The sequence below is a fragment of the Thalia democratica genome, unplaced genomic scaffold (genome assembly GCF_965202585.1).
Source record: "Thalia democratica unplaced genomic scaffold, ktThaDemo2.hap1.1 HAP1_SCAFFOLD_1574, whole genome shotgun sequence".
NCBI lineage: Eukaryota > Metazoa > Chordata > Thaliacea > Salpida > Salpidae > Thalia > Thalia democratica.
In genome coordinates, this window is record NW_028140412.1 from 1 (window position 1) to 27,513 (window position 27,513).

A 27,513-nucleotide genomic window follows, 5' to 3' on the forward strand; every position below is an offset into this window, starting at 1 on the left:
AGCCAGAAGTAAACAAAACAAAATAAAAGTATACTTAAAAGTATTTATAATACTTAATAATTTATATTAGTAGTACTCAAGTTAAACTCTATAAGTAAATTTAAAATTTTCTCGAACAAAAAGATATATCTCACATCTTTAGTAAAAGGCTCGAGGGCTTTTAGTTGTTGGTAACCAGTTGTGGTTGTTAGAGGGAAATTTCCTTCGCCAAGCATGTTTTCTTTGTACCATCTTCTGTATTCGTCCTAATAAACAAAAAACATCATTTAAGTTAAAAAAATACAATGATTTTTTTCAAATGATTTTTGGTTGGTTCTTTTTTGATTTAATTTTTTTAAAGTAAACTTTCAGTACAATGTATATAGTTATTGTTTTTATTAAACTGGTACCTCTTTGCACAGATCATATGTATCCATGAACTTGATATACTCGGGAGTTGCATTGTAGGGGAAATAAACTTGTGCTTTTGTATCATGGTACTCTTGTCTGTACTTGAGCTGTTTAAAAGTGTTTTAAAGTTAAATTTATATGTTTGATAAAAATATCATACAAAAAGATTTTGGCAAAACGAAAATGTATGAGTTTGTATATACTAAATGGTTACAGCTGTTTTAATTATATAACATATTTTATATAATGATAGTAAATCTAAACCCAAACTACGTAAAAATATAACAAATGATACCTTGAGAAAATAAATAAATTAAAAGTTAAAAGCAAGTAGTCTGAAAAGTGCTATTTTATAGAGTACGTTTAGTAAGTAATAATAGTTTAATCACGTCATTGATAGTAGCAGTAGATTTCATGTCTCTCTTGACAATAGGGTGTTGAATGCTGTTGAGTTTGTAGAATCCTTTCATGTCAGCATCCTTCATTCCATCTTTCTTGTACTGAATCTACATTTAGTTTTATGATATCGTTTGTATGTTTTTTACTACTAAAAAATAACTTAATTTTATAAGAGATTTAAAAAAAACCTTTATGCTATCGGATGCACGACTCATTTCATAATCATTATAAAGTTATATCGTATTTACTATAAAAAAAGCACTACATTATGTTTTACACTTGTAAGCTTACAATGTTAGTTATATTTTTAAATGTTACTACTCACAGTACTGATAATTTTGTCAACTTGTTGTGGATGCTTTATTGCTGGCATGTCTTCAGGAATGGTAAAGGAACTGAAATTTTCCTTACCTTCCTTGCTATAAGCAGTCTGAAAAACAAAAGTAGTTTAAAATAAAATAACTTGATATGTTTGAATATTGAACAGACATTTGTTTTTACAAAAGTTTTAAATAAATTTTATCTTGAATCCTTTTTATCTTTACTTTTTGTTGTATAAGTACTATTTATTTAATTTAACAGAATTTATAACTTCTCACTAAACTTATACAATAACGTAACTGCACACTTATTGTTATGAAATCATAATAGAATTCTTACCTTGCTGAACAGTTTGACAGCCTTCATCGCGTGCTGATGTTCTGGGAAGTGTTCCAACTGTTCCCGGAGCAAAGTTCCTCTGATCTTGTCTTCAAACTCCTTGTGATACTGGTACTCAGAACTCAGCTGAAAGAAAAAAATATATTGTCTGATATTTTGATGAGTTATAGTTATATGAGTTTTATCGTAAATTCAGTTTAAAACACATAGGTAGGTTGAAGTTTAATCCATTTATTTAGAATAAAACAGTTGAAATATATCTTAATATATAAAACAATCACCTTGTTAGCCTCCAATGCATGAGCAATTCTCTGTTCATTCGCATCCAAGTTGTACTTATCATAATTCTTCTTGGCAGCATCCTTGTAATAGTACATGCTCAGTAAGGGCTGCACTTTCTTGATGTTCTTCATGGAGAACCCGTCGTCCACAGATGTGAATGCGGTCTTTGATGCAGCCACGCAGTAATTGTGCTGTAAAGTTGATAAATATTTTATTTATATTTTACTACATTTTTGTTATAATTTGTACATTTAGAGCTTTTATCAACTACGTAATGAAGTAAAAATGCTTTTAGTATATAAAATAAAACATACTTATCAATTAACTTATTACAACATAAGGAAGAATGTCAAACAATGTGTATATGACTACAGTTCTAATAAAACACTATATTTAAAACAATACTTCGAGCTTACATTAGCAAGTTTCATAAGGTCCTTGCTGACAAGATATTCTCCAGTATCAGTTACTTTGAATGCGAAATTTCCTTTCTTCTTTTCGTAGTCACTCGTGTAGCTTGGCCCATGAATAAACTTATCAGCATATTTGTTTGCTTCATATTCAGCAGTTAGATGAACTGGATAATAAATTACACCTTTGTCATCCATGTATTCTTGCTTGTATTTTTTCTATAAAAATTTAAGTTTTTGGTATTTTGTTTAACTAATTTGTTTTTACTTGGTAATTTAAGATATTTTTATTTCAATTTTTATAGTAAAGTTTGTTTTACATAAGTTTGCAATAGTTTATTCATTAATTTGTAATTTAGTATAGGATGGTTGTTTAAGTTTTTCATCCATAATATTAACTTTTAAAGCTTAAACACTTTTGTTGATGTAAACTGTTTTCTTTTTTATGCAAAGTGATATAGTGAATATTTCAAAAAAAAATACAGAGTAGATCTTTTGTTTCTTTCTTATATACACAAATAAACTTACATCTGAATACATTTTGTTGACGTCCATTGCTCGTTTCATCACAGGAATCTGGTTACTGGAAAGTTTCCTGAATCCCTGACATTTGTCATTTACTTCCTTGCCTTCAGCTTTGTAGCTTATCTGGTAAAAATTTCATATTTAGTTTACAGTTTAAAATTTTTTTAGGAAAATTTTGTTTTATGCTATGTATCAACACTACTTTTGAAAAATTAAACAAAAGTTTGTATCCGAAATACTTCAGAAAAATTTATTCAAAAAATCAAGAGCTTTCTAATTATATTTAGAATTACTAGCTTTTTATCTTTTACTAACTGATGCTTACAAAAATTCAGCTCACGAAAACTGTTTTAACTGTTTTATGAGTTAATATTAACAAACTTCGCTAGCAAGGATTGTTCCGTTCTTTGCTCTAGTCAAGTCGATATTATCAACAGGGATGGTACATTCATGTAATCTGTCCTTGTCATCTTTGACGTACACAATCTGTTGATTAGTCTTAATTAGTATTTGTTGTAGACCTTGCCTATTATGTGTTTAGTATTTTTTTATACCTTAATTTTTAAAGTATCAGTTTTTAATTTGTTAAGTTAAGCATAAGTCATACTGGAACTTAGGAAATAGCAGTTAACGTTCTGTTACTTAACTCAAAAAAAAATTAAAAATTGGATATAGAAAGTTCAATATTTGTTGAAATTAATTTAAAAGAAACCCTAACTTTAAAAAATTGTGACAAAATAGCAGTTTTTAACACACAAACCTGACTGAGAATGTTGTCTGCCTGTTTGGCCTTCACGTAAAGCGGGTAATACTTGATATCGCTGCCGGTGTTTCCCCTACCTACGTCATTGATCACGTGGTCGTGTTTGTACACGTTGGCGCTAGAGAGCGGCTGGCAGCTGATGGCGTGGGCCAATTGGATCATGTCGGCTGACAAGTTGTATTTGTCCATCATCCTCTTAGCTTCCACTGCGTACGCGTTCTGTGATAAGTTTGTTGATATTTAAGAAATGTGAGCTAAAACCAATATGTTACTAAACAGATATTTTTTTTTTAAATTGCATGTTTTTTTTATTTCAAGGTTTACTTTTAAACTAAACAAAAAATCAGGTTAAGTTAGATTTTGTGTTGAAAAGAATACTTTTTGTAGGAGGATAAAATATGTTTGTTGTTTAGCTTTAGGTAATTTGTGCTATCATAGGCTGAATAAATATTTACGACTAATTAAAATGTGTTCTCACCTTGCTTGGCAAGTCTTTGACAGATTTGATGTGCTGATCGTACATAGCGTCTGTGGTGCTTGTCAAATCTTTGAGCTTTTTCACTGCTGCTTTCTTGTAGTTGTTCTGTTGAAATAAAAAGTTTAGTTTTCATGAAGTATTAAAAAATATACTTTCACACATACCTCTTCAAGATCGTGTAATTTTTTGTCCAAGTCGTATTTTTCAGTTTCAGCCACATTGAACTTGTTCTTTTTCTTATCCTTCTCATACTGTGCTGTGTAGTTTTCCTAGCAAAACATTTGTTAATTAAGTATATTATTGTTTGATATAAAATATAAATAAGTAAACCCAAAAATGATCACTGTAATTAAAGTATTTAAAGTTTTGTTCAAGTTTATAAAAAACTAATTCTAATTGAACGTAATACTTTTAAAATTAAGCATGATTATAAACATTAACAACCCTATTGAGAAGCTGTGTATACAAGTGTTAAACAAATAACTAACTGGTGCAGTAATATCATGAAGATTAGCAGAAACTTCGTAAGGAGCCGTGAGATTGTATGGGAAGTAAACCTTCACCTTGTCATTCAAATACTCCTCTTTGTATTTTTTCTGTTTGAATTATTCATACTAGACATATTTTAAGTTTACTTTAGTTCTAAAATAAATGCAAAATTAGTGTATTTTGTATAAACGTTTTAACTTATATAGTTTTGTTATGTGATTACTCAAGTTTATTTTTTACTTTATTATTGTTTTATTTAAAAAAAACTTTTATTTAAAAAGTTTACACTTTAATATATAAATCAAAATGCACCAATCTTACTTAGCTTTTTATCCTCAATAAAATTCAAGTTGAAGAAAAAGTTTACTTCAAAACTTTTTATCAAAAAAAATATAAAACCTCAGAAAGAAGATCATACATATGATTGGATCTGAGTACTAATGGATGCAGATGACCATCTAATTTTTGGTATCCTTTGCATTCATCCAAAGTTTCTCCTAACTGCTTCTTGTATTTGATCTGTTGTGAAAATTAATAATTTAAACAAGCAGTAAGAACGATTTATTTATATTATGATGTTTTTACTATTGTACTGAAAAAGTTTTAGTAAAAAAGTTTTCTGTTGCAGTGAAGTCTAAAATAAATTTGATAACTAATTTATAATCACCTTCAATAGTAACAAAATTAACTTTTAAATATATCAATATTTTGTAAGTAAAATGATGAATAGACTCAGGTAAAAGTTTTGTTTTGTAAACAAAAAATATGGCCATCATATTGAAACTCACATCACTAGCAAGAGCGGTAGAATTTTAACTCTGATGTTTTCAGGTATTTCGGCTGGAATCCTGACATTTTGCCTGGCAGCTTTCGAATCCTTCTCGTAAACAAGCTATCGGATAAAAAGTTAGGTTAAAACGTTGAGTTTGTCTAAATTTGTAAACAAGTTCACTAAAAAGTACAAAAAAAGTTAACTAATTAAGACTCGTTATAATAAATATTTAAATAAACAGTTTTTGTGTATCCTGAAAATTTATTTTAGCAGCTGCTGTACAATTACATATAAACAATGTATTAGTGCAAAATGAAATACCATTAGAAGTTTTGTTTTAGTTACAAAAACATTGTTCTAGGAAAATAGCTTACAAAAATATATAATGAAAAGAATAACCACTTAATCCAAGTCATCATAAATGTTCATTGAAAAACTATTGCTTAATGCGAAATGTTTTTCTACTTATAAATACCTTGCTGAGTATTTTAGCGCAGTGCCTGGCTTGTTTGTTCATCGGATAATTTTCATTGCTCGCATCCACCGGAGCCTTTCCAACGATCTTCTTCTTGAACTCCTCCGTGTAGAACTCCTTGTCTGCCAGCTTCTGCGCGATGATAGCGTGTGCCACCGCTTGTGTTCCTTGAGAGAATATAGGTTGTAGTTTTAGTTTGCGGTGTTTAGGTTTAGATTACATTTAAGTTTTCCAAATTACTTTTTAAATTCATACTATGCGACATACAACTTACTTTCTGGAAATCACTTGTTAGTTTACTTTTTTTTAATTTGACCATAAGTGTATCAAAGTAAATTAAAAAAACGGTTGAAAGAACTCAGATTAAAGAAATATCAAACACAACTGTGTATAAAATAAAACATCAAAACATCCATGTATGACAGTAATTTTTTACAATTTTTATGTTTGTATCAACTCACTCGCATCAAGGTTGTAGTTGCCAAGTGTGTTCCACGCTTCATCCTGGTACCTCTTCCTGCTCACGTACGGAAGGATCGCTTTGGAGATCGCCATCTCCGCAGTCTCCTCAACCGCCAAGTTGTGTCCCTGACTCTTTTCGAAGTCGGCCTGGTATCTTTTCTGTTTTTAGTTATAAGTATGTGAAATTTTCTTGAACTTGATCGTTAAAAGAAATGCTATAGAGTGTTAAATTTGTAATTCATAGCGGATTTTTTTTTTTCAAATAGGAAAAAAATTAAATATCAAAAGTAAACGTACGTCGAAGAGGGTATCTCTAGCAGGTTTTCCCGCCAAATGCATCGGAGTTTCGTTCATCAGATATTTGTTGTTCATCTTCTTCTTTTCGTGCTCTTTCTTGTACTCAACCTGTTAAATAAAAAAAAGGTTTTTAGAATTTTGTAAAAATAGTAAACTAGTTTTTTTTTTCAAAATTCAAACAAGTTTTTAAAATAGTGTAGGTTCTATAAGTATTTTATACTGTAAACACTTAAAAAAAGGAAAACTTAAATAAAAGATAACTACTAATAATGTTTATTTGTTACAAAAACTTACATCACTTAACTTAATAGCAGCATTGTGGGCTGCATCATAAGTATGAGTGAAATTGGATAAAAAAAATTACAAGTAATTTATTTAAAAACTAACATCACTTAAGTTGATAGCAGCGTCATGAGCCGCATCATAAGTATGAGTGAAGTTGAAAGGGAAGTAAATCATAGATTTCTCCTTCTCGTATTCATCTCGGTACAGTTTCTGTTGCGATAATTGTTGTAAATTGATATGATTAATAAGTAAATGCCTCTAACTATTTTTTTATGTGTATCTGAATACATTATCTTTAATTTTTTTGAATGTAAATACGTAACAAGAACAGTTTTCATAAAAAATAACAAAAGAAACAATGCAATGTACTGCATATTTGTTAACTGCAATGTTAAGCAAACTTACGCCAGAGTAGAGCTTGTTGGCCTTGTCTGCCTGTTTAACTGCAGGATGATATTTACTTTCCATCTTGGTGAATCCCTCCTGGCACAAAGCGTTCTCAGCTTTGCCCTTTGCTACGTATGTTATCTGTTTTATGTAGACTAATGTTGTACATCTGAATGAAAGCATAGCAACTAGGAAATCTTAATTATAAGAAACCATATATAAAAATATTCACCCTATTTTTCTTACTGATAAACTTAACTATATTTTAAAGTATGTTTAAATGTATGCATGTAAAGTAGAGCTCAAAGGTAATCTAAAATATTTGTTGCAAAAATGTATATTGTTGTGCTTCTAAATAAGTAAAAAACTACCATCGCTGGCAAGTACAGTAGACTTTTTAGCTTGTAGTAGTTCATAAATATAAAAAATATAAAACTAACATCACTAGCAAGTACTGTTGACTTTTTAGCTTGCACCAATTCAGGCATCTCAGTTGTGAGAGTGTAATCTCCCATTGATCCCTTGGCATCTTTACTGTAAGCTTTCTAAAAACAAAAATAAAACAGTTTATCTTTTGATTTAACTTGCAATTTATACCAAAAGAAAGATATCAGTGAGATCAAAATTAGTTTTTTTTGAAGTAGTTCATTTTCAAACGTATCTACTTTAATTCTTCTCATTGATTAGACGCGTCTATTTAAAATGTTGTACTTTTTTACCTTGCTAGCCATCGTTGTATTCTTTCTGATTCTCTCATTGTCCGGGAAAGCAATGGCGATGTTGCTAGGAGCTTTTCCGTAAGTCTCAGCCATGTAGTTCTCGATGTAGGGGCTTTTTTCCGAGAGCTTTTGCGAGTACAGCGACTGAACGATACCAACCGTGGCTGAAAATTTAAAGAAAGTACTTTTAATAGAAGTATTTTTTCCTTAAGTTGATGTTTAGGGAGATTAAAAGAAAAATTCTATAAAATTACAAAAAGTTATATTTTAAAGTCTAACACATCTTTAAAAAAAGTTAAAACAACGTGACTTTGAAATATCATTTTAAATTAAGACCTGCATCAAGATTGTATTTCTGCATGACGGCTCTTGCATCGTTGGAGTAAGCCTTCTGCGAGATCAGAGGAGCGATCAAGTTCGAAATGACCATCTCAGGAGTTTGTTCCACGGAGTCCAGTGAGGTTGGGCTGCCAAGTTCTTTTCCACATACTTCAGCTGTTCGTACAGATAACCGTTTTAATTTACAATGTTTGCTGTTTTTTACATAACTCTTATATCTTTTATATCGCTCAAATAACTCATATTAAATGAAAAGTATGTTTTTTGTTATTCTATCTACTAATTTACCTAGTATATATCTACTAGTTATCTACAATTTCGTTTTACTAAATAAAATCTCACGTCGTTAACAATAGAGTCAAGTTTTTGGTCTCCCTTGTACTTATCTGTATCTGTGTAAAGATACTTGTTCTGATCCTTCTTACGTTTTGCTTCCCTTTGTGTAGTTGACCTATGAAAGTTGATTATTCATTGTTTAATTTTTTTGTTAGTAAAATCTTAAAGTAACTTAAGTTTAATACTTTTTCAAGTTTGTAAAAAAACTAATTACAGAACTATAAGCTTCAAACTTTTTCAACATTTTAGTATTATTTAATTTGTAACTAACGTCTCTAGTGAGGTCAGCAACTTTAGAAGCAGCAAAATACTCAGCAGTAAGATGAGCTGGGAAGTAAACGAGAGCTTTGTCATTTTCATAATCCTTGCGGTATTTCGACTGTAAGATAATAAATTATTAATTAACTATAATATTTAGGAAGTAGACCAAAGCCGTGTTATTTCCATAACCCTTACGATATCTAAACTGAAATATATTAAAATAGTTAAATATTCTTATTAGGAAGTAAACAAGAGCTTTGTCGTTTTCATATTCCTTTCGGTATTTCGACTAAAATATTAAATAAATAATTATATTTATTAGAAAGTAAACTAGAGCTTTGTTAGTTTCATATTCCTTGCGCTATTTCGGTTGTAAAAAGTTAATTAATAATTTTATTTATTAGGAAGTAAACAAGATGTTTGTCATTTTTATAATCTTTACGGTGCTTAGACTGTAAAAATATAATAAAAAATTACACCAATTAGGAAAGAAATAAGAGCTTTTTTATATTCATACTCTATTCGGTACATTGAAGAAAAAATAAAACGCATTTTAATTTATGTTTACTACATTTTCAAGTAAAGTATTTGAACAACTTATAAACTGAATAAGTAACTTGTAACTTTTATAAAATTGTAAAAAGTTTTGGATTTATTCTTGATAGTTTATAGTTTCTTTTTTTTAACTTACTTCAGAAACAAGGTCTGCAACTTTCTTGGCTTGCTTGACAAGAGGATGGACTTCGGGGGCCAGTTTCTGGTAAGCCTTGCAATTATCATTGATCTCTTTGCCCTTCTTTTGATATTCAATCTGTTGTTGAGTTTTGAATGTTAGATTTTTTTCAACATGTGTCATAACTACAAACAAATTAGAAGATAAGAGCTGCATAAGGTTTTCGAATAGTAAGTTTTAGCCAGTCTTTGTTTTTCAAAATACTTTTTTGTATTTGTTTTAGGCGGAAGTGATAAAATAGCAGTACTTTAAACTACAGCTAATTGATAAAATTATAAATAACTAACACTTTTTATGATTAACATGAAACTTAATAGTAACGTACTTTATATTTGAACTTGGTCTAAATCATATTTAAAAATAACTAACATCACTTGCAAGTATTACTTTTTGTTTAGCTTGTTAAAGTAACTTAAAATTCATTATAGTTTGTATATTTAAAAACAACTAACATCACTGGCAAGAATCATTGATTGTTTAGCTTGTTGAAGTGCTGGAATATCAGCTGGAAGTTTCACATCAGCCATTTGATCTCTCGCTTCTTTCACATAAGGAATCTATTTTTAAAAAACAAAGTTTAATTTTTTCACAATAAAAGTTTCTAACTCGAGTAAGGAACTACTGGTAAGAATTATAAAGTAGATTTTTTTTAAGTTTGTAAATTAATTTACTTCTTTTAAATCATCTTGTTATTAAATTAGCTAAAAGTTTTGTTAAAAAGTTATCTTAACGTTTTGATTAGTTTCTAAATTTAAGCATAGACTATTGATAGAGACTAAAAATTTTTTACACGTTCCTTGTTACTTAAATAGATCTAAAAGAATTTGTTTTTAAAAGTTTCTAAAAGAGTTTAACTTGTTTAAAAATTGTTTATAATAGTTACACAGCATGTTTAATTAAGTTTCTTGAAGTTTTTATTTACTATTTATTTATCAACTGTACACTCACATTACTGGCGAGGTCTGACATCTTGTGGTGATGTTTGTGTTCCGGATACGCAATTGTGACGTCACTAGGAGCTTTTCCGACCTGCTCATCATTGTAAACCTGCTTGTACAAGTTCTTTGAAGCTAGGTGTTGCTTATCCATAGCGTTTGCTATCTCCTGTCCGTCTAAGTGTATTTGTAAAATGTTTTTGTATTGACTCGAATTAGTTGGTTGCATATCGATAAACTTCAAACCAATATGAAACCATAAATAAATACTTAGTCAATGGTTTTTAGTAGATAAATGTGCTATCGGTTTTTAAATAAATATATAATGAAAAAAAACAAATTCAAAAATAAGAATTAAGCCAAATAAAGACTTATTATTACTTTTTTTGTAAGTTACAAACTTCAAATTGTTGAACAACGCAATTAAACAATGAAAGTTCGTGTTAATTATCAGCAATAGCATACCTCCATGCACATGTACATCAGGTTGCAACTTCTTGGCATCATCTTGATACAACTTCTACTGACAATTGGTTTCATCTCCTTGGAGATGACCATCTCAGGAGTCACGTCTGTACCGATCATTTCACCCATATGCTCGATGTAGTTCTTCTTGTAGTTTTGCTGTAAAAAGTGCTTGTGAAGGATTTTATACATGACCTTGAGATCAGTTTTAACATCTTGAGTGAGTTTCAAGTAAAACTTTTAAGGATCCAATGTTTGTTTTGGAACATAAAAAAGTGCTCTAGTATAATGTTACCAATAACTTATCACATAGTTGAACAGAACATACGATTTGAAAAAAAGTAAAGATGTTTTTGTTGTGTTTAACTTTAAGCCTACTACTGTTTAAAATAGTTGATTAAGCTACGTAGCATTTATCGTAACTGACGTCTCCAACAACGTCATAATGTTTTTGTTCGTACTGGTAATTAGGTAACAACTTAATATTATTATGTTAACTTACGTCTCCAACAACGTCATAATGTTTTTGTTCGTACTGGTAATTAGGTAACAACTTAATATTATTATGTTAGCTTACTTCTCCAACAACGTCATAATGTTTTTGTTCGTACTGGTAATTAGGTAACAACTTAATATTATTATGTTAGCTTACTTCTCCAACAACGTCATAATGTTTTTGTTCGTACTGGTAATTAGGTAACAACTTAATATTATTATGTTAGCTTACTTCTCCAACAACGTCATAATGTTTTTGTTCGTACTGGTAATTAGGTGTTGCAGTTACGTCATACTTTGTGTTTGCTTTCTTCTTTTCGTAGTCTTGCGTGTACTCATCCTAAGTTGAATATTTTTTTTTGAAATAAAGATTTTTTAGCTTAACATTAAAAATTGTATACAAGATAAACGTTCTAATGTAAAACATATGAAAAACTCTTTTTAAAATGAATGAAAACTTTCAAGATACACTTATAGATTATAGTCAGAAGCTCTAGCTTTTAAAATACATCGACTTATTTTAGAAGTTTGGTTTTTTTTTATATGTTAGCTACTTTTTAAGCCATTACGTTTTATTAAGACTAACATCAAGCCGCTGATTGAGGGCGTTGACTTCGTATTCAGCAGTTAGTTGGTACGGATAATAAACCATTGATTTATCTGCTTCCCACTCTCCTCTATACGCTTTCTATATTTATGTAAAAAATAAATAAGCATTATATAAAGTGAAAACTTTTGAGCATTCTTTGATGATTATATCACTTTCTTATTAATTTAAAACAATAAGTGAACATTTAAAGCTGTTAATACTGTTTTAGTTAAGTATATAATAATACAACAAAACGTTTCATGTACACATATGTATAAACAAACTAACATTAGACAGAAGTTTAGCAATTTTTTCAGATCTGACAACAACGGGATGATGTCTGCTGTCTAATGTCTGGAAACCTCTGCACTCCTCATTGATCTTTTCACCATCTTTCTTGTATGCAATCTGTTTATATTAGGATAAAAATATTAATACATAATACAATCTGCACTTTTCTGTGATCTTTTCGCCATGTTTCTTGTATGCAGTCTGTTTAAATTAGGGATAAAAATATTAATACATAATACAATCTGCACTTTTCTGTGATCTTTTCACCATGTTTCTTGTATGCAATCTGTTGTGTATGTCAGTTTGAGTTAAAATGTCTATATTTTTAGCTTAAAAAACTTTTATTTCGAAAGTAAATATTTTTAGACTTAAAAAGTGTCACTTTATATTTTTTTTTACTTAATATCATATTTAAGACTATCTCTATTTTTTTTTCACACTGTAAATTCTTAAGATTAAAAATGTTTTACTTTTAAAGACAAGCGAAACTAAAACAAAAGCAACAGTCTTAAACTTTTAATATCAACTGATGTAACTTTTGTTTTTCGCTTTACTTAATACTCTTGTTACTCAACAGTATATAATACAATTTCTCACAAAATAAAAATTTAAACTAACGTCGCTCGCAAGCTGTGTTGCATTTTTGACTCTGACCATATTTGGATTGTCCACTGGCAAAGTGAACTTTTGCCTTGCCTCAATACCATCTTTAGTATAAATGACCTGAAAGTTTAATTGTACAATATAAAACAGTGATCACATAACTAAGTTAAACAAATTATTCCGAAATCCTTCTATAGTCTTAATACAAAACCAACCTTGAATATTTTTAAATTAAAGTATATAAAAGAGTTTATAATACAGGCATATACACATATATTTAGATATACAGTCGGCCTTGACTGTTTAAACTTGCTTTACTATTTAGTTTCAAGTTTAAAAGTTTGTTATTTCAATTTATTTTATCTCTCTTGGCTAAGGGCTTTTTTTATATATTTTATCATTTTTTTAGTGTAATTTTCTTTTCAATTAAATCCGTACATTATTAAGTATTGAAATTATCTATATATGTTCTTACCTGGCTGAGAATTTTGGCGCACTTTCTTGCGCGTTCGTTCTCCGGATAAGCCGAGTTGTCGGCGTTCTTTGGACCTTTTCCTTGCACGTTCTCCTTGAAGTCTGATGTGTACAGCTGCTTGTCCTGGAGCTTCTGAGCGACTATTGCTTGTGCTACAACTTGAGTTGCTGTTGCGGAGGCATAAAATAATAAATTGATTTAAATAGTTTTACGAAAATATCACAATGTTATGTCAACGAAGTTAAACTTGATGAAATTTTACTCTTTTTTACTAGTATTTGCTGTAAACATAATAAATTTGATTTAAATTTAATTTACTTCAGTCTTACTTTTTGTACAAACGAGCATCGTAATTTCCTTTTTATTTTTACCCTTCTTTAATGATTTTAAAGGTAATCTTAAAATTTAAAATTTGTTAAAATATTAAAGTAAACAAACAAGCATCGAGGTTGTACTCAGACATCTTTCTCCTGGCCTCATCTCCGTACATCTTCTGGCTGATGAGGGGTCGGATGAACTTGGAGATCACCATCTCCGGAGTCTCCTCACCGGATGCCAGTGACCGCGCGAATCCACGTACTTTTGCTGGTACTTTTTCTGCATTTAAAAAGTTTAGTTGAAGATTAAAGTTTCTTGTGAACGTTATTATGTGTAAGAAAGTTTGAGTACTTGAATTCTAAGTAGCTTTTTTTCTGAAAACAGTTAATAAGTTAGATTAATTAAATGTAACATTTTAACTGCTGATAGTAGTTTTCTGGTTGATATTTTTTTAATTGAAGAGTTATCAATTATAAAAAATTTTAATATCAAAATAAACAAACTAACATCGAAGAGCACATCAACTGCTGGTTGCATGGCTTTGAAGATCGGCGTCTCATTGGCTAAGAACTTGTTGTTCATCTTAGTGGCCTCATTGTCAGCTTTGTACAGTTTCTATAAAACAAACAGGTACTTGTTATAACAAAAATAAATCAATATTGAATAAAGAAGCAAACGGGCTCTTTCTATAGAAAACAATTTAAACTAATTAAAAAGAAGTTCTTCCTAGATGTAATATAAATAACACTTAGTAATATTGGTACCTCGCTGTTATTGATGTTAGCCATGTATGCCGCATTGTAAGTTGGTGTCAGTTGGAACGGATAGTAAATCCTCGCTTTGTCGTCCTGATAATCTTGCTTATATACGTTCTGTGAATTGTAACGAAAATTTATAAAAAGATTTGTGTTTTATATATTTTTACTTTTATTTGTTAAATCAAGTTGTTGCACTTTATTACGTAAACCATTGATGTAATCACTAACAAGCTATTGAAACTTTAAAATGATTAATATCACAAGTATTAAACTGATAAAAAAAGCAATTTGGGTTTTAATTTTTCAATGCAATATTTTACGAGCTAGCTACTTCATTTATGATAAAGTTTTTTATAAAAACTCACGTCTGATATCTGTTTGTTGGCCTTCTCCGCTTGAACAATTACAGGGTTCTGATGTGGCAGAACGTTCTTGTAACCCGTGCAAGCGTCGTTTATCTCCTTACCCTTCGCCTTGTACTGTTTCTGTAATCAAACAAAATGTTTTTTTTGTATATATAGAAAGTTGTTTGTATTTCAAAGAAGTAAAAAACAATCAATATTCTTCATATTAAACAAGGGTTTAGAACTTTAATAGTTTTATGTTTAGCAGGTTACGTTAGCTTTATATTATTAGTATACAATACATTTGAAGCTAACATCACTAATGAGTTTAGCGTTCATCTTGGAAAGCTGGATTTCAGGAATGTCCACAGGTAGAGTGTAGTCGGTATCCTGAGTTTTCTTTGCTTCCTCCTTGTACACGTTCTGATTGGTTGAATTAAATTTCAATTTAAAATAATGTTACATTATGTTTTGTACACGTTCTAAAGTTTTTAAAATTATAATTTAAAATAATGTTACATTATGTTTTGTACACGTTCTAAAGTTTTTAAAATTATAATTTAAAATAATGTTACATTATGTTTTGTACACGTTCTAAAGTTTTAAAAAATTTCAATATAAAATAATGTTACATTGTGTTTTGTACACGTTCTAAAGTTTTAAAAATTTTGATTTAAAATAATGTTACATTATGTTTTGTACACGTTCTGAAGTTTTAAAAATTTCAATTTAAAATAATGTTACATTATGTTTTGTACACGTTCTAAAGTTTTAAAAATTTTGATTTAAAATAATGTTACATTATGTTTTGTACACGTTCTAAAGTTTTAAAAAATTTCAATATAAAATAATGTTACATTATGTTTTGTACACGTTCTAAAGTTTTAAAATTTTGATTTAAAATAATGTTACATTATGTTTTGTACACGTTCTGAAGCTTTAAAAATTTCAATTTAAAATAATGTAACATTATGTTTTGTACACGTTCTTAATTTTTAAAAATTTTAATTTAAAATAATGTTACATTATGTTTTGTACACGTTCTAAAGTTTTAAAAAATTTCAATATAAAATAATGTTACATTATGTTTTGAAAATTCTAGACAATAATGTTAATAAATCAAAAAAATCCCTTACAATACTTACAATCTAGTAAACATGTTTTACCTTGCTGGCGAGCCTGTCTGCGTTCTTGATGACTTCAGTTTCAGGATAGGCGATGGCAACGTTGCTGGGTGCGTGACCCTTCATATTGACAATGTAATCTTCGAAATAGGGGAATTTCTCGGAAAGTTTCTGCGAGACTACCGCGTGAACTATTCCCTGCGTACCTGTTGTTTTTTACAATATTTAGAGTAAGAGTACAAAGTTGAAACAATGTACATTCGTACTTGAGGCGCCTAACTTAGACTTAAAAGAATTTAATTCGGTTTTGTTTTCGCGTGAGTTATCTTAAATGTTTTTGTAATTATCAAATAACACTGTTGTGAACAAATATTTTTTTCTCTTCTTAAAAAAATCAAACCATTATTTTATGGGTTAAGAAACCAATAAAAAACTTTTGTTAATCTAAACTGCTAATACTACAAACTGATATCTATATGCTTTGACGTAACAATTATATAAAAACAAACCGATATCGAGGTTGTATTTCTGCATGACGTCTCTCGCTTCCTTGGAGTAAGCCTTCTGCGAGATCAACGGAGCGATCATCTTGGATATTTCCATCTCTGATGTGGTCTCCACCGGATGCAGCATCCCCCTCTCTGCCAGGTACTTTCTGACGTAGTTGCCGCCCTGAACGGCGCCCTCCAGCGACTTGTCACCCTTGTACTTGTCGGTGTCCGTGTACAGGTACTTGTTCTTGGGCATTTGCTTGGATGCGTCTTTGATGTACACGTTCTGAAGAAGGAAATAAGTAAGGAGTAAGGAGAAGTAAGAATGAGTTATTTCTTGTCTGCTTTCCATTCATAAGAATTTAGAAAAGAAATTACTTAATTGAAAAAGTTAAATTGATTAAAAATTCACATTAAAAATTTAATGTGAAAAACTGGAAAAAATTCTAACTTTTAAGATTATTTGTTTTTCATACTCTTTTGTATATAAAAGCTTTAGTACAGCTTAAAACTGTATGAAGTTTTATTTTAAAAAACAAAAACAAACTTCACTGAGGTACTGGGCTGCTTCTTGGGCAGATTCATACCCTGGTGTGAATATAAACGGATAGTAAATTTGCTTCTTACTTTCTATCCAATCTTTCTCGTACAAGCGCTGTATTTTTGTAGTTTTTTAGATATATAGCTTTTTAAGCAATTAGTTACAAGTAGATAAGTTTTTTAAAAGCTTAATTTTTGTGAAATCTTTATGGGAGCAAAAAAAAAATTGTTACTGTAATATTATTTAATTTGCATTAAAGTGAAAACAAAATAGATTCTTAAATGGTTTTGTAAACAACCGTAATTTAAGTTGTTACACAGTTAATTATTTAAATTAATAAATATATGAATACATTCTATTTAGCATTTTAATATAATTAACTAATTTATCACCTTAGATATCAGTTCAGACGCATGTATTCCTTGCTTCACAACCGGGTGGTTTTTGGTTTCCAAAGTTTGGAAACCTCTGTTGGCGTCTCGGATCTTCAACCCTTCCTCTTTGTATTTTCTCTGTAAATAAACAATATAACTTAAAAAACCTTTTTGAATTAATTTATATTTTGGTCTTATATAAAGTTAAATATAACTAAGATGCTAAGTACGGCTTAGTTTTTTTTTTATGTACAGCTGAATTTATACGCTGAATATCGAAATCACTGCATTGTTTTTAATCATTTGTTGTATAATAAAAAAATCTCAAATATGTAAAAAGAGCTCATACAGTTTGAGTTTAGTGAAAATAAAACACTAACGTCACTAAATTTATCCATGGCATCTTTAGCGTGTGAGAACGCAGTTGCATCTAAATTGTATCTGTTTGCCTCCAAAAGCTTCTTTGCTTCTTGCATGTACTCAGGCTGTTTGAAAAATAAAAATGCATAAATCTTGTTTTTAATTTAAAATTTGAAAAACTAAAAAGTATACCAATAATAATAAGAAGAATAGTTCGTGTATTAAACATTATTAATGACGCTTTGCGTTATCTTGTGAACTTTGTTCTAGAGATAAGCGATGAAAAATCTAAAAGTAAGGTTATTTTTTAAAGAAATTGTGCATCAACTTTCGAACTTTGTCAATCAAGCTTTGCATTATTTTGTTTAGTTTGTGGTCGGGAAGCGCGATAAAAGTTAAGTAATTATTTTCCTATAACAACAAAATTACAAACCTTATCAATGAGACTCTGCATTATTTTGTGAAGCTTGTGCTCGGGATAGGCTATTGCTACATCCTGTGGAGCGGATCCTACTTCTTCTTGCATGTATTCCTGCTTGTAGACGTTCTTCGAAGCCATCGGCTGCATCTCTATAGCGTGCGATATCTCCTGGCCACCTATTGAGTTTTTGATAAGATATTAACAATCTTTTTTTTATAAAAATTATCACATTATTATTTCACATATATTATGTTAAAATTTAAAAGTAAGATAAACTAACAAATTTAGTGTTTTAGTTGATGAAATTTTTGATTGTAAAATTTGAAAGAATGTTTTTTTTGTTTCTAATGAAAATATTTTTATTTGTTGTTTGTTTTTTTTTATGATCAACTCAACTTAAACAAAATGTTTTGTAGTTACTTTTTTAGAATTTAAAGCACAATACTAACCGATGTCGTGATGGACATCAGTTTGCAACTCTTTAGCTTTCTCCTTGTAAGCATTCTTGCTGATAATAGGCTTCAGCTCCTTGGAAAGAGTCATTTCCATCGTTTCGTCTGTTCCCAGCATCTTGCCCTGATTTTTCGTGTAATCCTCCTTGTAAGCAACCTGTAAGTTTGTAAATAATATATGTATGTCTCAGATTTAACAAGTGAGCTCGCTTTTTTATCTTTTTTTTCTTAATTTTTCAAGAATAAGCTACGTTCTAAGTGTAAGAAATTATAAAATTTACAACACCTGAGTCAAAAATAATATTATGCTTTATTCAACTATGACAAGTTTGTCTAAATTATAGATTTTTTAGTTTATATGACTCACATCGGACTTGACTTTATCATTAGCTTTGTACTGATCGTACAAGTCGGTCTTCACAACATTAAACTTGTTACTCTGCTTCATCTTATCGTTTTCCTTTTTGTAATCAACCTGTAAAAACAACGTATTTAATAGTTGATCATTTACTTTTATTTATAGATCTTACCCTGAGTGCCTGCATGTCTTGAGTCTGATCGTAGAAATCAGTCAAGGTGAACGGGAATATAACCATATCTTTGCGGTTCCTGTACTCTTCTTTGTACACGATCTGTATTTTTATACTTATATTAGTTATCTTTATCTGTTTTATACTTCTTATCCACAAAGTACTTTTAGACTTTAATATTTGTTAAATGCTTAAAAACAGCACAATTTACTTAATCTCTTATTTTTTTCTAATAAAAACCAAAAAAAATCATTTGTTTATTAGTATAACCGAAACCAACATCACTGATGAGATTATGAGCATTGTGCCCCCTCACAACTTCGGGGTGGACCCTGTAATCGAGTGTTTGATAACCGCGATGCTTGTTGATTGCTGCCCATTTGCTCCTCTTATAGATGTTCTGAAAAAAATATTTTGGTAAAGTTTTATCTTGTCTCATTTATTCTGATAAACTAACTTTGTTTTAAAATGTTTGTATTAAGTTTTCAAAAAGCTAGCATTTAGTAGGTGAAATAAAACAAACAGTTGTTATCATTGTCTAAAACTAAAACGCTAGTGTTTAAAAAGTTGAAATAAAATCAAAAATATATCTAAAACAAAGTGATTTTAATCATCAAAAACTAACATCGCTGGCGTTCCTCGCCGACTCTTTAGCCAGGACGAACGGCGGCGCGTCGATGGGGATGTTCGTCTTCTCCATGCCTTTCTTCGCCTCCCGCTGGTAGTTCTGCTCCTGATTGACGTCGTGCACCTTCTTCAGCCTCTCCTGCTCCGGGTACGCGATGGCCTGATCCGCCGGACCCCTGCCCAAGACCTCCTCCCTGTACTCCTGCTTGTAGAAGTTCTTGCTCGCCAGCGGTTGCATGTTCATGGCGGTCGCGATCTCCTGCGCTCCCGCGTCCACGTTGTGATGGTGCAGCGCCTCCTTGGCTTCGGCCTCGTAGATCTTCTTGCTCCTTATTGGCGCGAGGTCTTTCGATAACGTCATTTCCATCGTCTCGTCCGTACCTATCATCATGCCCTTCTGGTTCTCATATTCTGCTTTGTACTTCAGCTGTACAGAAAAAATTTAAGAAGATAAATGTTTGAATCAAGTGGTTTTTTTCTTAAACTTCATGTTAGCAATAATAATGCTTGTTTGTTAATAAAGTTTAGAATTAAGAAACAAGTTTATACAAAGAACAAACTTTTTTTGCACAAGTCTAAATTTCAAAATCAATGTTTCTCAACTTAACGATGGCAAAAGTTTGACATTGCAGATTTTATTACTAGTTTTAATTCTAAATTTTACTAAAAAGACCAAGCTTGAATCTAAAAAACAAAAAAAAAAAAAAACGAACCGGGTTAGTAGAGGCATCAACTTCTTTAATTTGAGAATAGAGTGGAGTCTCATTCATAAAGTAACGATTTTTAAACTTGGATTTTTCATGCTCGTTCACATAATCGTACTGTAAAGTTATTATGAGTACTTAGTGTATTGTTAACTACTATTTAGACATATAAACAACTCAATAAAACCTTAAGAGCCTGCATATCTTGAGTTGTGTCGTAGAAATCAGTCAATGTGAAAGGATAACAAAGAACATCACGACGATGTCTGTAATCTTCCATGTACACTTTCTAAGAAATTTTTAATTGAAATAAGTAACTATTTGTATATGAAGCTTTTAAATCTTAAAATGCATCAGTAATTTGAAATATAATTTGACAATGCAAAAAGAAGTGTTTACTAAGCGTGTTTTAATTTCAAATAACAAACTTTAACTACTTATTTTTATTATTATAAGGTAAATGAGTTCTAATATTTACGAAAGAAGTCTTATAAAACTGTATTCAAACTCACATCACTAATCAAGTTATAAGCTTTAATTCCTCTTACAACTTCAGGATGAACTCTGTAATCAAGTGTTTGGTATCCGCGATACGCATTAATAGCTTCGCGTTTTTGTTTTTGATAGTGTTTCTAAAAATCAGAACATATATTTTTGGTCTCTTTGTAAAAATAATTTAAATAAAAAGAAACAAACTAACATCACTGGCGTTGATAGCAGATTCAGTGGCACGAGCAAATTCCGGAGCATCGATGGAGTAAATATTTTGTTCCATCATCTTCTTTGCTTCTGCTTGGTAGTTCTTCTGAAAATAAATTTATTTTTATATAAAATACAGTTTATTCAAATTATATGTAATAGGTGTACAGTTTATCAAAGTTAATGGAAGTGTTTTAAAAGTTTGCTTATCATTTGATCAGTATAAGCTACAGATAAATTATGATTTCTATTAAGGCTTTTTATAAAAGTCTATTTTATTTGTTACTGTATTTCTTATTTTTACCGTAACGGAAACTTGAATAACCAACACTTGTTTTAATTTACCTTGGTCGTGTCATCATGAATCTTCTTCAAGCGATCATGTTCAGGATAAGCAATTGCTGGATCATTTGTTGATGTACCAAGAACCTCGGTTTTATAGTCAGATTTGTAAACGTTATCCGAAGCTTGGACTGTCATGTTCATAGCATGTGCTATGACTTGACCCTCTGGAAAAAGTTAACTTTTGTGATTAAGTTGAGTACTTTTTAATTAAAACTAAATAAAAGTGTAAAAAATTAACTCATCATAAAATACCTAAGTTTGTTAACTTGTTCTCTTAAACTAAAAAGTTGAAGTATATTGTAAATCTATAAAACTTATCTAAAGCAAGTTAGTAAGTTTTGTCAAACTACTAGTTTAAATCGTATAAGCTTAAACAATATTTAACACTCTCAAAATTATTTAACATCATTCATACCTGCATCAACATTATGATGGTGCAGCGCCTCCTTGGCTTCGGCCTCGTAGATCTTCTTGCTCCTGATTGGAGCGAGGTCTTTCGATAACGTCATTTCCATCGTCTCGTCCGTACCTATCATCATGCCCTTCTGGTTCTCGTGTGCAGCTTTGTACTTCAGCTGAGAAATACAATGAGCTTTATTTATTTTGATAAACTATCAATAGGATTATAGACTAGAACAAATGTGCAGTGTTTTTAGATTACTTTTTTGCTCATTGAAATCAAAAAAAGATTAAAATTTCGATTTTATAGAGGCCTCTTCTTTTAAAAAAGATAATACTAAAAAAGTTTAGTTTTTTAGTTTTAATTTCTATTAAAAAAGTATGCAACGTAGGGGTGTAATAAAAAAAACAAAACAAACCGGGTTAGTAGAGGCATCAACTTCTTTGATTTGAGAGTAGAGTGGTGTTTCATTCATAAAGTAGCGATTTTTAAACTTGGATTTTTCATGTTCGTTCACATAATCGTACTGTAAACAAATATAGTAGTTTAGTTTGTTGTTCAAAAAGACTAATTAATTTAATCAAACCTTAAGAGCCTGCATATCTTGAGTTTTGTCATAGAAATCAGTCAATGTGAAAGGATAACAAACAACATCACGACGATTTCTATAATCTTCCATGTAGACAATCTAGATTTTTTTTTTTGATTCATGGTTTTTTTCACAAAAAGAGGTTATATATGTGAAGGTTTAAAATCTTGAGAAATTTAAACGTTATAAATATATACACTATAAATAAGCAAGTTTTAAACAAACTAACTTAGTAACAGTGTATTGAGAGGTAAATCAGTTAGCAATACCTACAAAATAGGTGTTTAAAAATTGTGTTCAAACTAACATCACTAATCAAGTTATGAGCTTTAATTCCTCTTACAACTTCAGGATGAACTCTATAATCGAGAGTTTGGTATCCTCGATACGCATTAATTGCTTCACGCTTTTGTTTTTGATAGTGTTTCTGAAATAATCAGAACATATATTTTCGGTCTCTTAGTAAAAAGAATCTAAATAAAAAGAAACAAACTAACATCACTGGCGTTGATAGCTGATTCAGTGGCACGAGCGAACTCTGGAGCATCGATGGAGTAAATATTTTGTTCCATCATTTTCTTTGCTTCTGCTTGGTAGTTCTTCTACAAAAAAAACTTTTTTTATTAAAAACTAGTTACTAACAAATAATGTTTCTCACCTTAACCATACTTCTGTTCGTATTGAAAATTATTAGTTTATATGCATGAAGTTAAAGTAAACATAAACTTTTAAGTTAATAATCTGTTTATTTAAAAAGGTTATTTGTGTCTTTATCCTTAATATATACAAGAGCTATAATCTTATATATCAAAACTACCTTAGTCGTGTCGTCATGAATCTTCTTCAATCGATCATGTTCAGGATAAGCAATTGCTGGATCATTAGTCGATGTACCAAGAACCTCGGTTTTATAGTCAGATTTGTAAACATTATCCGAAGCTTGGACTGTCATGTTCATAGCATGTGCTATGACTTGACCCTCTGAAAAAAAAAGCTTTTTGATTAAAAAGACTAAAATAACTATGTTAAACTTTGTATCAATTTTATAAAGTTGTTAGTACGTATATGTTTAAAAATAAAAAGAGTTTTAGGTTTATTAAACAAGAGATTAAAACATTGAAGTTATAGGAAACTAGTCTATGATTTTTTAATTAAAAGTACTAACAAGGCCAACTGTGTAAAAATTCTGTTATGACTAGCTAGGATGATGTAAGATGACATTAAAAAGAATACAAAGCATTTTGATCTACCTTAAAGGATATTATGTCATATATTAAAATATTAGGAATGTTAAAACTGCAAAAAAAGGAACATTTTTGTATGAGAGATTCATTTGAGTAGCTTATGCTGCTTTGTACTCCTTACGACGTCATAATACGTCGCCACTGATGACTAGTTGTTTCAGCACATTTCTAACATCATTCATACCTGCATCAACATTATGATGGTGCAGCGCCTCCTTGGCTTCGGCTTCGTAGATCTTCTTGCTCCTGATTGGAGCGAGGTCTTTCGATAACGTCATTTCCATCGTCTCGTCCGTACCTATCATCATGCCCTTCTGATTCTCGTATGCGGCTTTGTACTTCAACTGTGAAATACAGTAAGCTTTATTTATTTTGACTAACTATCAATAGGATTATAGACTAGAACAAATGTGCAGTGTTTTTAGATTACTTTTTTGCTCATTGAAATCAAAAAAAGGTGAAAATTTTGAGGTTATAGAAGTTTCTTCTTCAAACAAGATAATACTAAAAGCAATGTTTTGTATCTTAGTTTGAAAAAGTAAAGCAAATATAGTTTTACGTTTAATTTTAACTTCTATTAAAAAAGTTTACAACGTATGGGTGTAATAAATAAATAAACAAAACAAACCGGGTTAGTAGAGGCATCAACTTCTTTGATTTGAGAATAAAGTGGAGTCTCATTCATAAAGTAGCGATTTTTAAACTTGGATTTTTCATGTTCGTTCACATAATCGTACTGTAAACAAATATAATAGTTGAGTTTGTTGTTCAAAATAAAACAAGTAATTTAATCAAACCTTAAGAGCCTGCATATCTTGAGTGGTGTCATAGAAATCAGTCAATGTGAAAGGATAACAAACAACATCACGACGATTTCTATAATCTTCCATGTACACGATCTAAAAAAAATTTAGTTGTTTTGTTTATACGTTTGTTTACAAGAAGTAGCTATATAAACGAAGGTTTAAAACCTTTAAAATTTAAACTATTTTACTACAAAAAAGCTAATTTTGAACAAAATAATTTAGCAATTATCTATCGAGAGGTAAAAAAGCAAATAAAATATATAAAAATCTGTAAAATCCGTAACCAAACTTACATCACTGATGAGATTATGGGCATTAATTCCTCTAACGACTTCAGGATGAACTCTATAATCAAGTGTTTGATATCCACGATACGCATTAATTGCTTCGCGCTTTTGTTTTTGATAGTGTTTCTGAAATAATCAGAACATATATTTTTGGTCTCTTAGTAAAAATAATTTAAATAAAAAGAAACAAACTAACATCACTGGCGTTTTTAGCTGATTCAGTGGCACGAGCAAATTCCGGAGCATCGATGGAGTAAATATTTTGTTCCATCATTTTCTTTGCTTCTGCTTGGTAATTCTTCTACAAAAAAATCGTTTTATCAACAAATCAGCTAATAATAACATGTTTTTGACGTTACCGACTCTTATGTTTTTCTTAAGTTATAAGTTTGTATACATGAAGCCAAAATTAACTTAAACTTTTAAGTTAATACTCTGCTCATTTAAAAGTATTTTTGTTTTTATTCATAAAATACTCTCATACAACAGCCGTAATCTTAAATCTCAAAAGTACCTTGGTAGTGTCATCATGTATCTTTTTCAAGCGATCATGTTCAGGATAAGCAATTGCTGGATCATTAGTCGATGTACCAAGAACCTCGGTTTTATAGTCAGATTTGTAAACATTATCCGAAGCTTGGACTGTCATATTCAGAGCATGTGCTATTACTTGACCCTCTATGAATTAAAATATTAACAAAGTTAAAGAGTTAAAATCAAGTATTAAAAGTTTAATATAGAAGTATAATTCTTTTTTACATTAATATATTTTTATTCTTTAAACAAACTTAACATTAAAAAATATACTAGTTTTTTAATTTTTTGAAATATTATAAAAAAATTAATTATATATTTTTTTAACCTGCATCTACATTAGTATGAGAAAGTGCAGCTTTAGCATCAGCCTCATATTTCTGCTTTTTGATTGGTTCAAGTTCCTTTGCTCTTTCCATATCCATGGTAACAGTTGTACCAATCATTTGACCCCTATTATTCTCAAACTCTTCTTTGTACTTAATCTAAAAACATGTGTTTTAATTATTAACAATACAAGTAAAAAAGTATTTGCTGATAAACTTACATCATTAGTTTGATTATCATGATCCTTTATTTGCTCATACAACGGAGTCTCTGTCACAAAGTACCTGTTCTTTGCTTTCGTTTTTTCATGGTCGTAGACATAGTCGTACTGAAAGATTAAATTTATTTTTTTTATATGGATCAATACTAGTTTCCAACACGTTTATTTTTTATAGTTTTTATCTGTTACTTAGCTTAATATAGTAGCTCATTAAATTTTTTTTGAAGAAGGTTTATTTCTTTTGTTTATGTTATTTTTTAGGGTCGTAAAACAAACTAGTTTTATATAGTAAACTGAAAATATACTAAATTTATAAGAGTTTGAAAACTGTGATTTCGCTATTTGATTTAAATATAATTTTGATTTCGATAAAAAAGTAGTTAAACTCTTAAATAAATTTTTGAAAAGTTTTCAAGACTTAGCTGAACTTATTATTTTTAATAAGTATAAATAACTTACAGTAATTTTTATTGAACTTAACTTTTATAAAAATTCTGTAACATAACAAATAAAATTTTATTTTTATTAAAGAGAATTTAAGTTACCTTAAGTTTCTGCATAGCTTGTGTATTATCATAGTGGTCTGTCAATGTATATGGGAAGATAACAACTTCTTTTGAGTTTCTATAATCTTCCATGTACACAATCTAAACGATAAAAGGATTAAATGCTAGCATAGTTTAATAGCATTTTTTAGTTTAATAAAATATGTAAAACTTACATCACTAATCAAATTGTGAGCTTTTTGACCTCTAACAACATCTGGATGAACTCTGGAATCCATAGTTTGGTATCCACGATAAGCAGCTATGACCTCGCCACGTTGCTTGGTATAGTGTTTCTATAAGTAGTAGAATTATTTTTTTAATTCCAGTGAGTTACTTGACTACTACTATTATTAAAAATAAAACACATTTTCTTACACTTCTGTGTTTAAATAGATTTTGTAATAATGATTTGTTCGTTTAACATTGACTTACATCACTAGCATTCTTAGCAGACTCCGTAGCTCTTAAAAACTCAGGTGCATCAACTGGATAAACATTTTTCTTCATCATAGCTCTACTATCCTTTTGATAAGCTGCCTTGTTGGTGTCATCATGAATCTTCTTCAAGCGATCATGTTCAGGATAAGCAATTGCTGGATCATTAGTCGATGTACCAAGAACCTCGGTTTTATAGTCAGATTTGTAAACATTATCCGAAGCTTGGTTTGTCATGTTCAGAGCATGTGCAATGACTTGACCCTCTATAAAATTAAATATTATTAACGATAAATTGATTGGTAATTGAATTAAATAATTTTTTTAAACTCTTCCTAACTAACCTGCATCAACATTAGTATGAGCAAGTGCAGCTTTGGCATCAGCCTCATATTTCTGCTTTTTGATTGGTTCAAGTTCCTTTGCTCTTTCCATATCCATGGTAACAGTTGTACCAATCATTTGACCCCTATTGTTCTCAAACTCTTCTTTGTATTTAATCTAAAAACATGTGTTTTAATTATTAACAATACAAGTAAAAAAAGTATTTGCTGATAAACTTACATCATTAGTTTGATTATCATGATCCTTTATTTGCTCATACAACGGAGTCTCTGTCACAAAGTACCTGTTCTTTGCTTTCGTTTTTTCGTGGTCGCGGACATAGTCGTACTAAAAAAATTAGATATAATTATATTATCTTTAAAGATCAAAACCTAG

General features: G+C 29.9%; 3 protein-coding genes across 3 annotated transcripts; all 3 read right to left on the reverse strand.

Annotated features, from left to right (window-relative positions):
* Positions 1–134: 134 nt before the first annotated feature.
* LOC145848632 (nebulin-like) lies at positions 135–5,285 on the reverse strand (the record flags this gene model as incomplete). Its single annotated transcript, XM_082953975.1, has 15 exons — positions 5,185–5,285; positions 4,796–4,915; positions 4,396–4,503; positions 4,072–4,176; positions 3,908–4,012; positions 3,427–3,648; positions 3,048–3,152; positions 2,670–2,789; positions 2,148–2,360; positions 1,731–1,922; positions 1,450–1,575; positions 1,115–1,219; positions 780–896; positions 390–497; positions 135–245 (listed from the first exon to the last, which is right to left on the reverse strand). Coding segments are annotated over exons 2-15 (1,758 nt in total), but the record flags the coding sequence as incomplete, so codon positions are not given.
* Positions 5,286–7,820: 2,535 nt separating this feature from the next.
* On the reverse strand, positions 7,821–10,019 carry LOC145848629 (uncharacterized). Its single transcript, XM_082953973.1, has 6 exons — positions 9,915–10,019; positions 9,421–9,540; positions 8,740–8,847; positions 8,475–8,583; positions 8,130–8,288; positions 7,821–7,957 (listed from the first exon to the last, which is right to left on the reverse strand). The coding sequence occupies exons 2-5, from the start codon at positions 9,507–9,509 to the stop codon at positions 8,205–8,207; spliced, it is 390 nt and encodes a 129-aa protein (XP_082810099.1). The 5' UTR covers positions 9,510–9,540; positions 9,915–10,019; the 3' UTR covers positions 7,821–7,957; positions 8,130–8,204.
* A 3,326-nt stretch (positions 10,020–13,345) lies between these two features.
* LOC145848631 (uncharacterized) lies at positions 13,346–27,465 on the reverse strand (the record flags this gene model as incomplete). The annotated part of the gene is made up of 41 exons (XM_082953974.1): positions 13,346–13,482; positions 13,754–13,912; positions 14,141–14,248; positions 14,398–14,505; positions 14,757–14,876; positions 15,051–15,158; positions 15,902–16,065; positions 16,369–16,636; positions 16,898–17,005; positions 17,284–17,403; positions 17,646–17,750; positions 18,059–18,222; positions 18,496–18,655; positions 18,866–18,973; positions 19,029–19,130; positions 19,309–19,428; positions 19,654–20,082; positions 20,369–20,476; positions 20,547–20,648; positions 20,872–20,991; positions 21,060–21,164; positions 21,404–21,567; positions 21,819–21,978; positions 22,222–22,329; positions 22,390–22,491; positions 22,700–22,819; positions 22,890–22,994; positions 23,210–23,373; positions 23,821–23,980; positions 24,265–24,372; positions 24,434–24,535; positions 24,736–24,855; positions 24,926–25,030; positions 25,244–25,407; positions 25,592–25,748; positions 25,811–25,918; positions 26,356–26,457; positions 26,532–26,651; positions 26,791–27,059; positions 27,138–27,294; positions 27,358–27,465. Coding segments are annotated over 40 exons (5,502 nt in total), but the record flags the coding sequence as incomplete, so codon positions are not given.
* Between the last annotated feature and the right edge of the window lie 48 nt (positions 27,466–27,513).

What these genes read in the sequence shown, in the direction of transcription:
- LOC145848629 (XM_082953973.1), bottom strand. Translation starts at nt 9,509, where the DNA reads ATGATAATTGCAAGGCTTACCAGAAACTGGCCCCCGAAGTCCATCCTC. An exon ending in TTGCAGACCTTGTTTCTGAA is followed by an intron (nt 8,848 to 9,420) that starts GTAAGTTAAAAA and finishes ATTATCTTACAG; the next exon opens with TCGAAATACCGCAAGGATTA. An exon ending in TTGACTCTATTGTTAACGAC is followed by an intron (nt 8,289 to 8,474) that starts GTGAGATTTTAT and finishes CTGTACGAACAG; the next exon opens with CTGAAGTATGTGGAAAAGAA.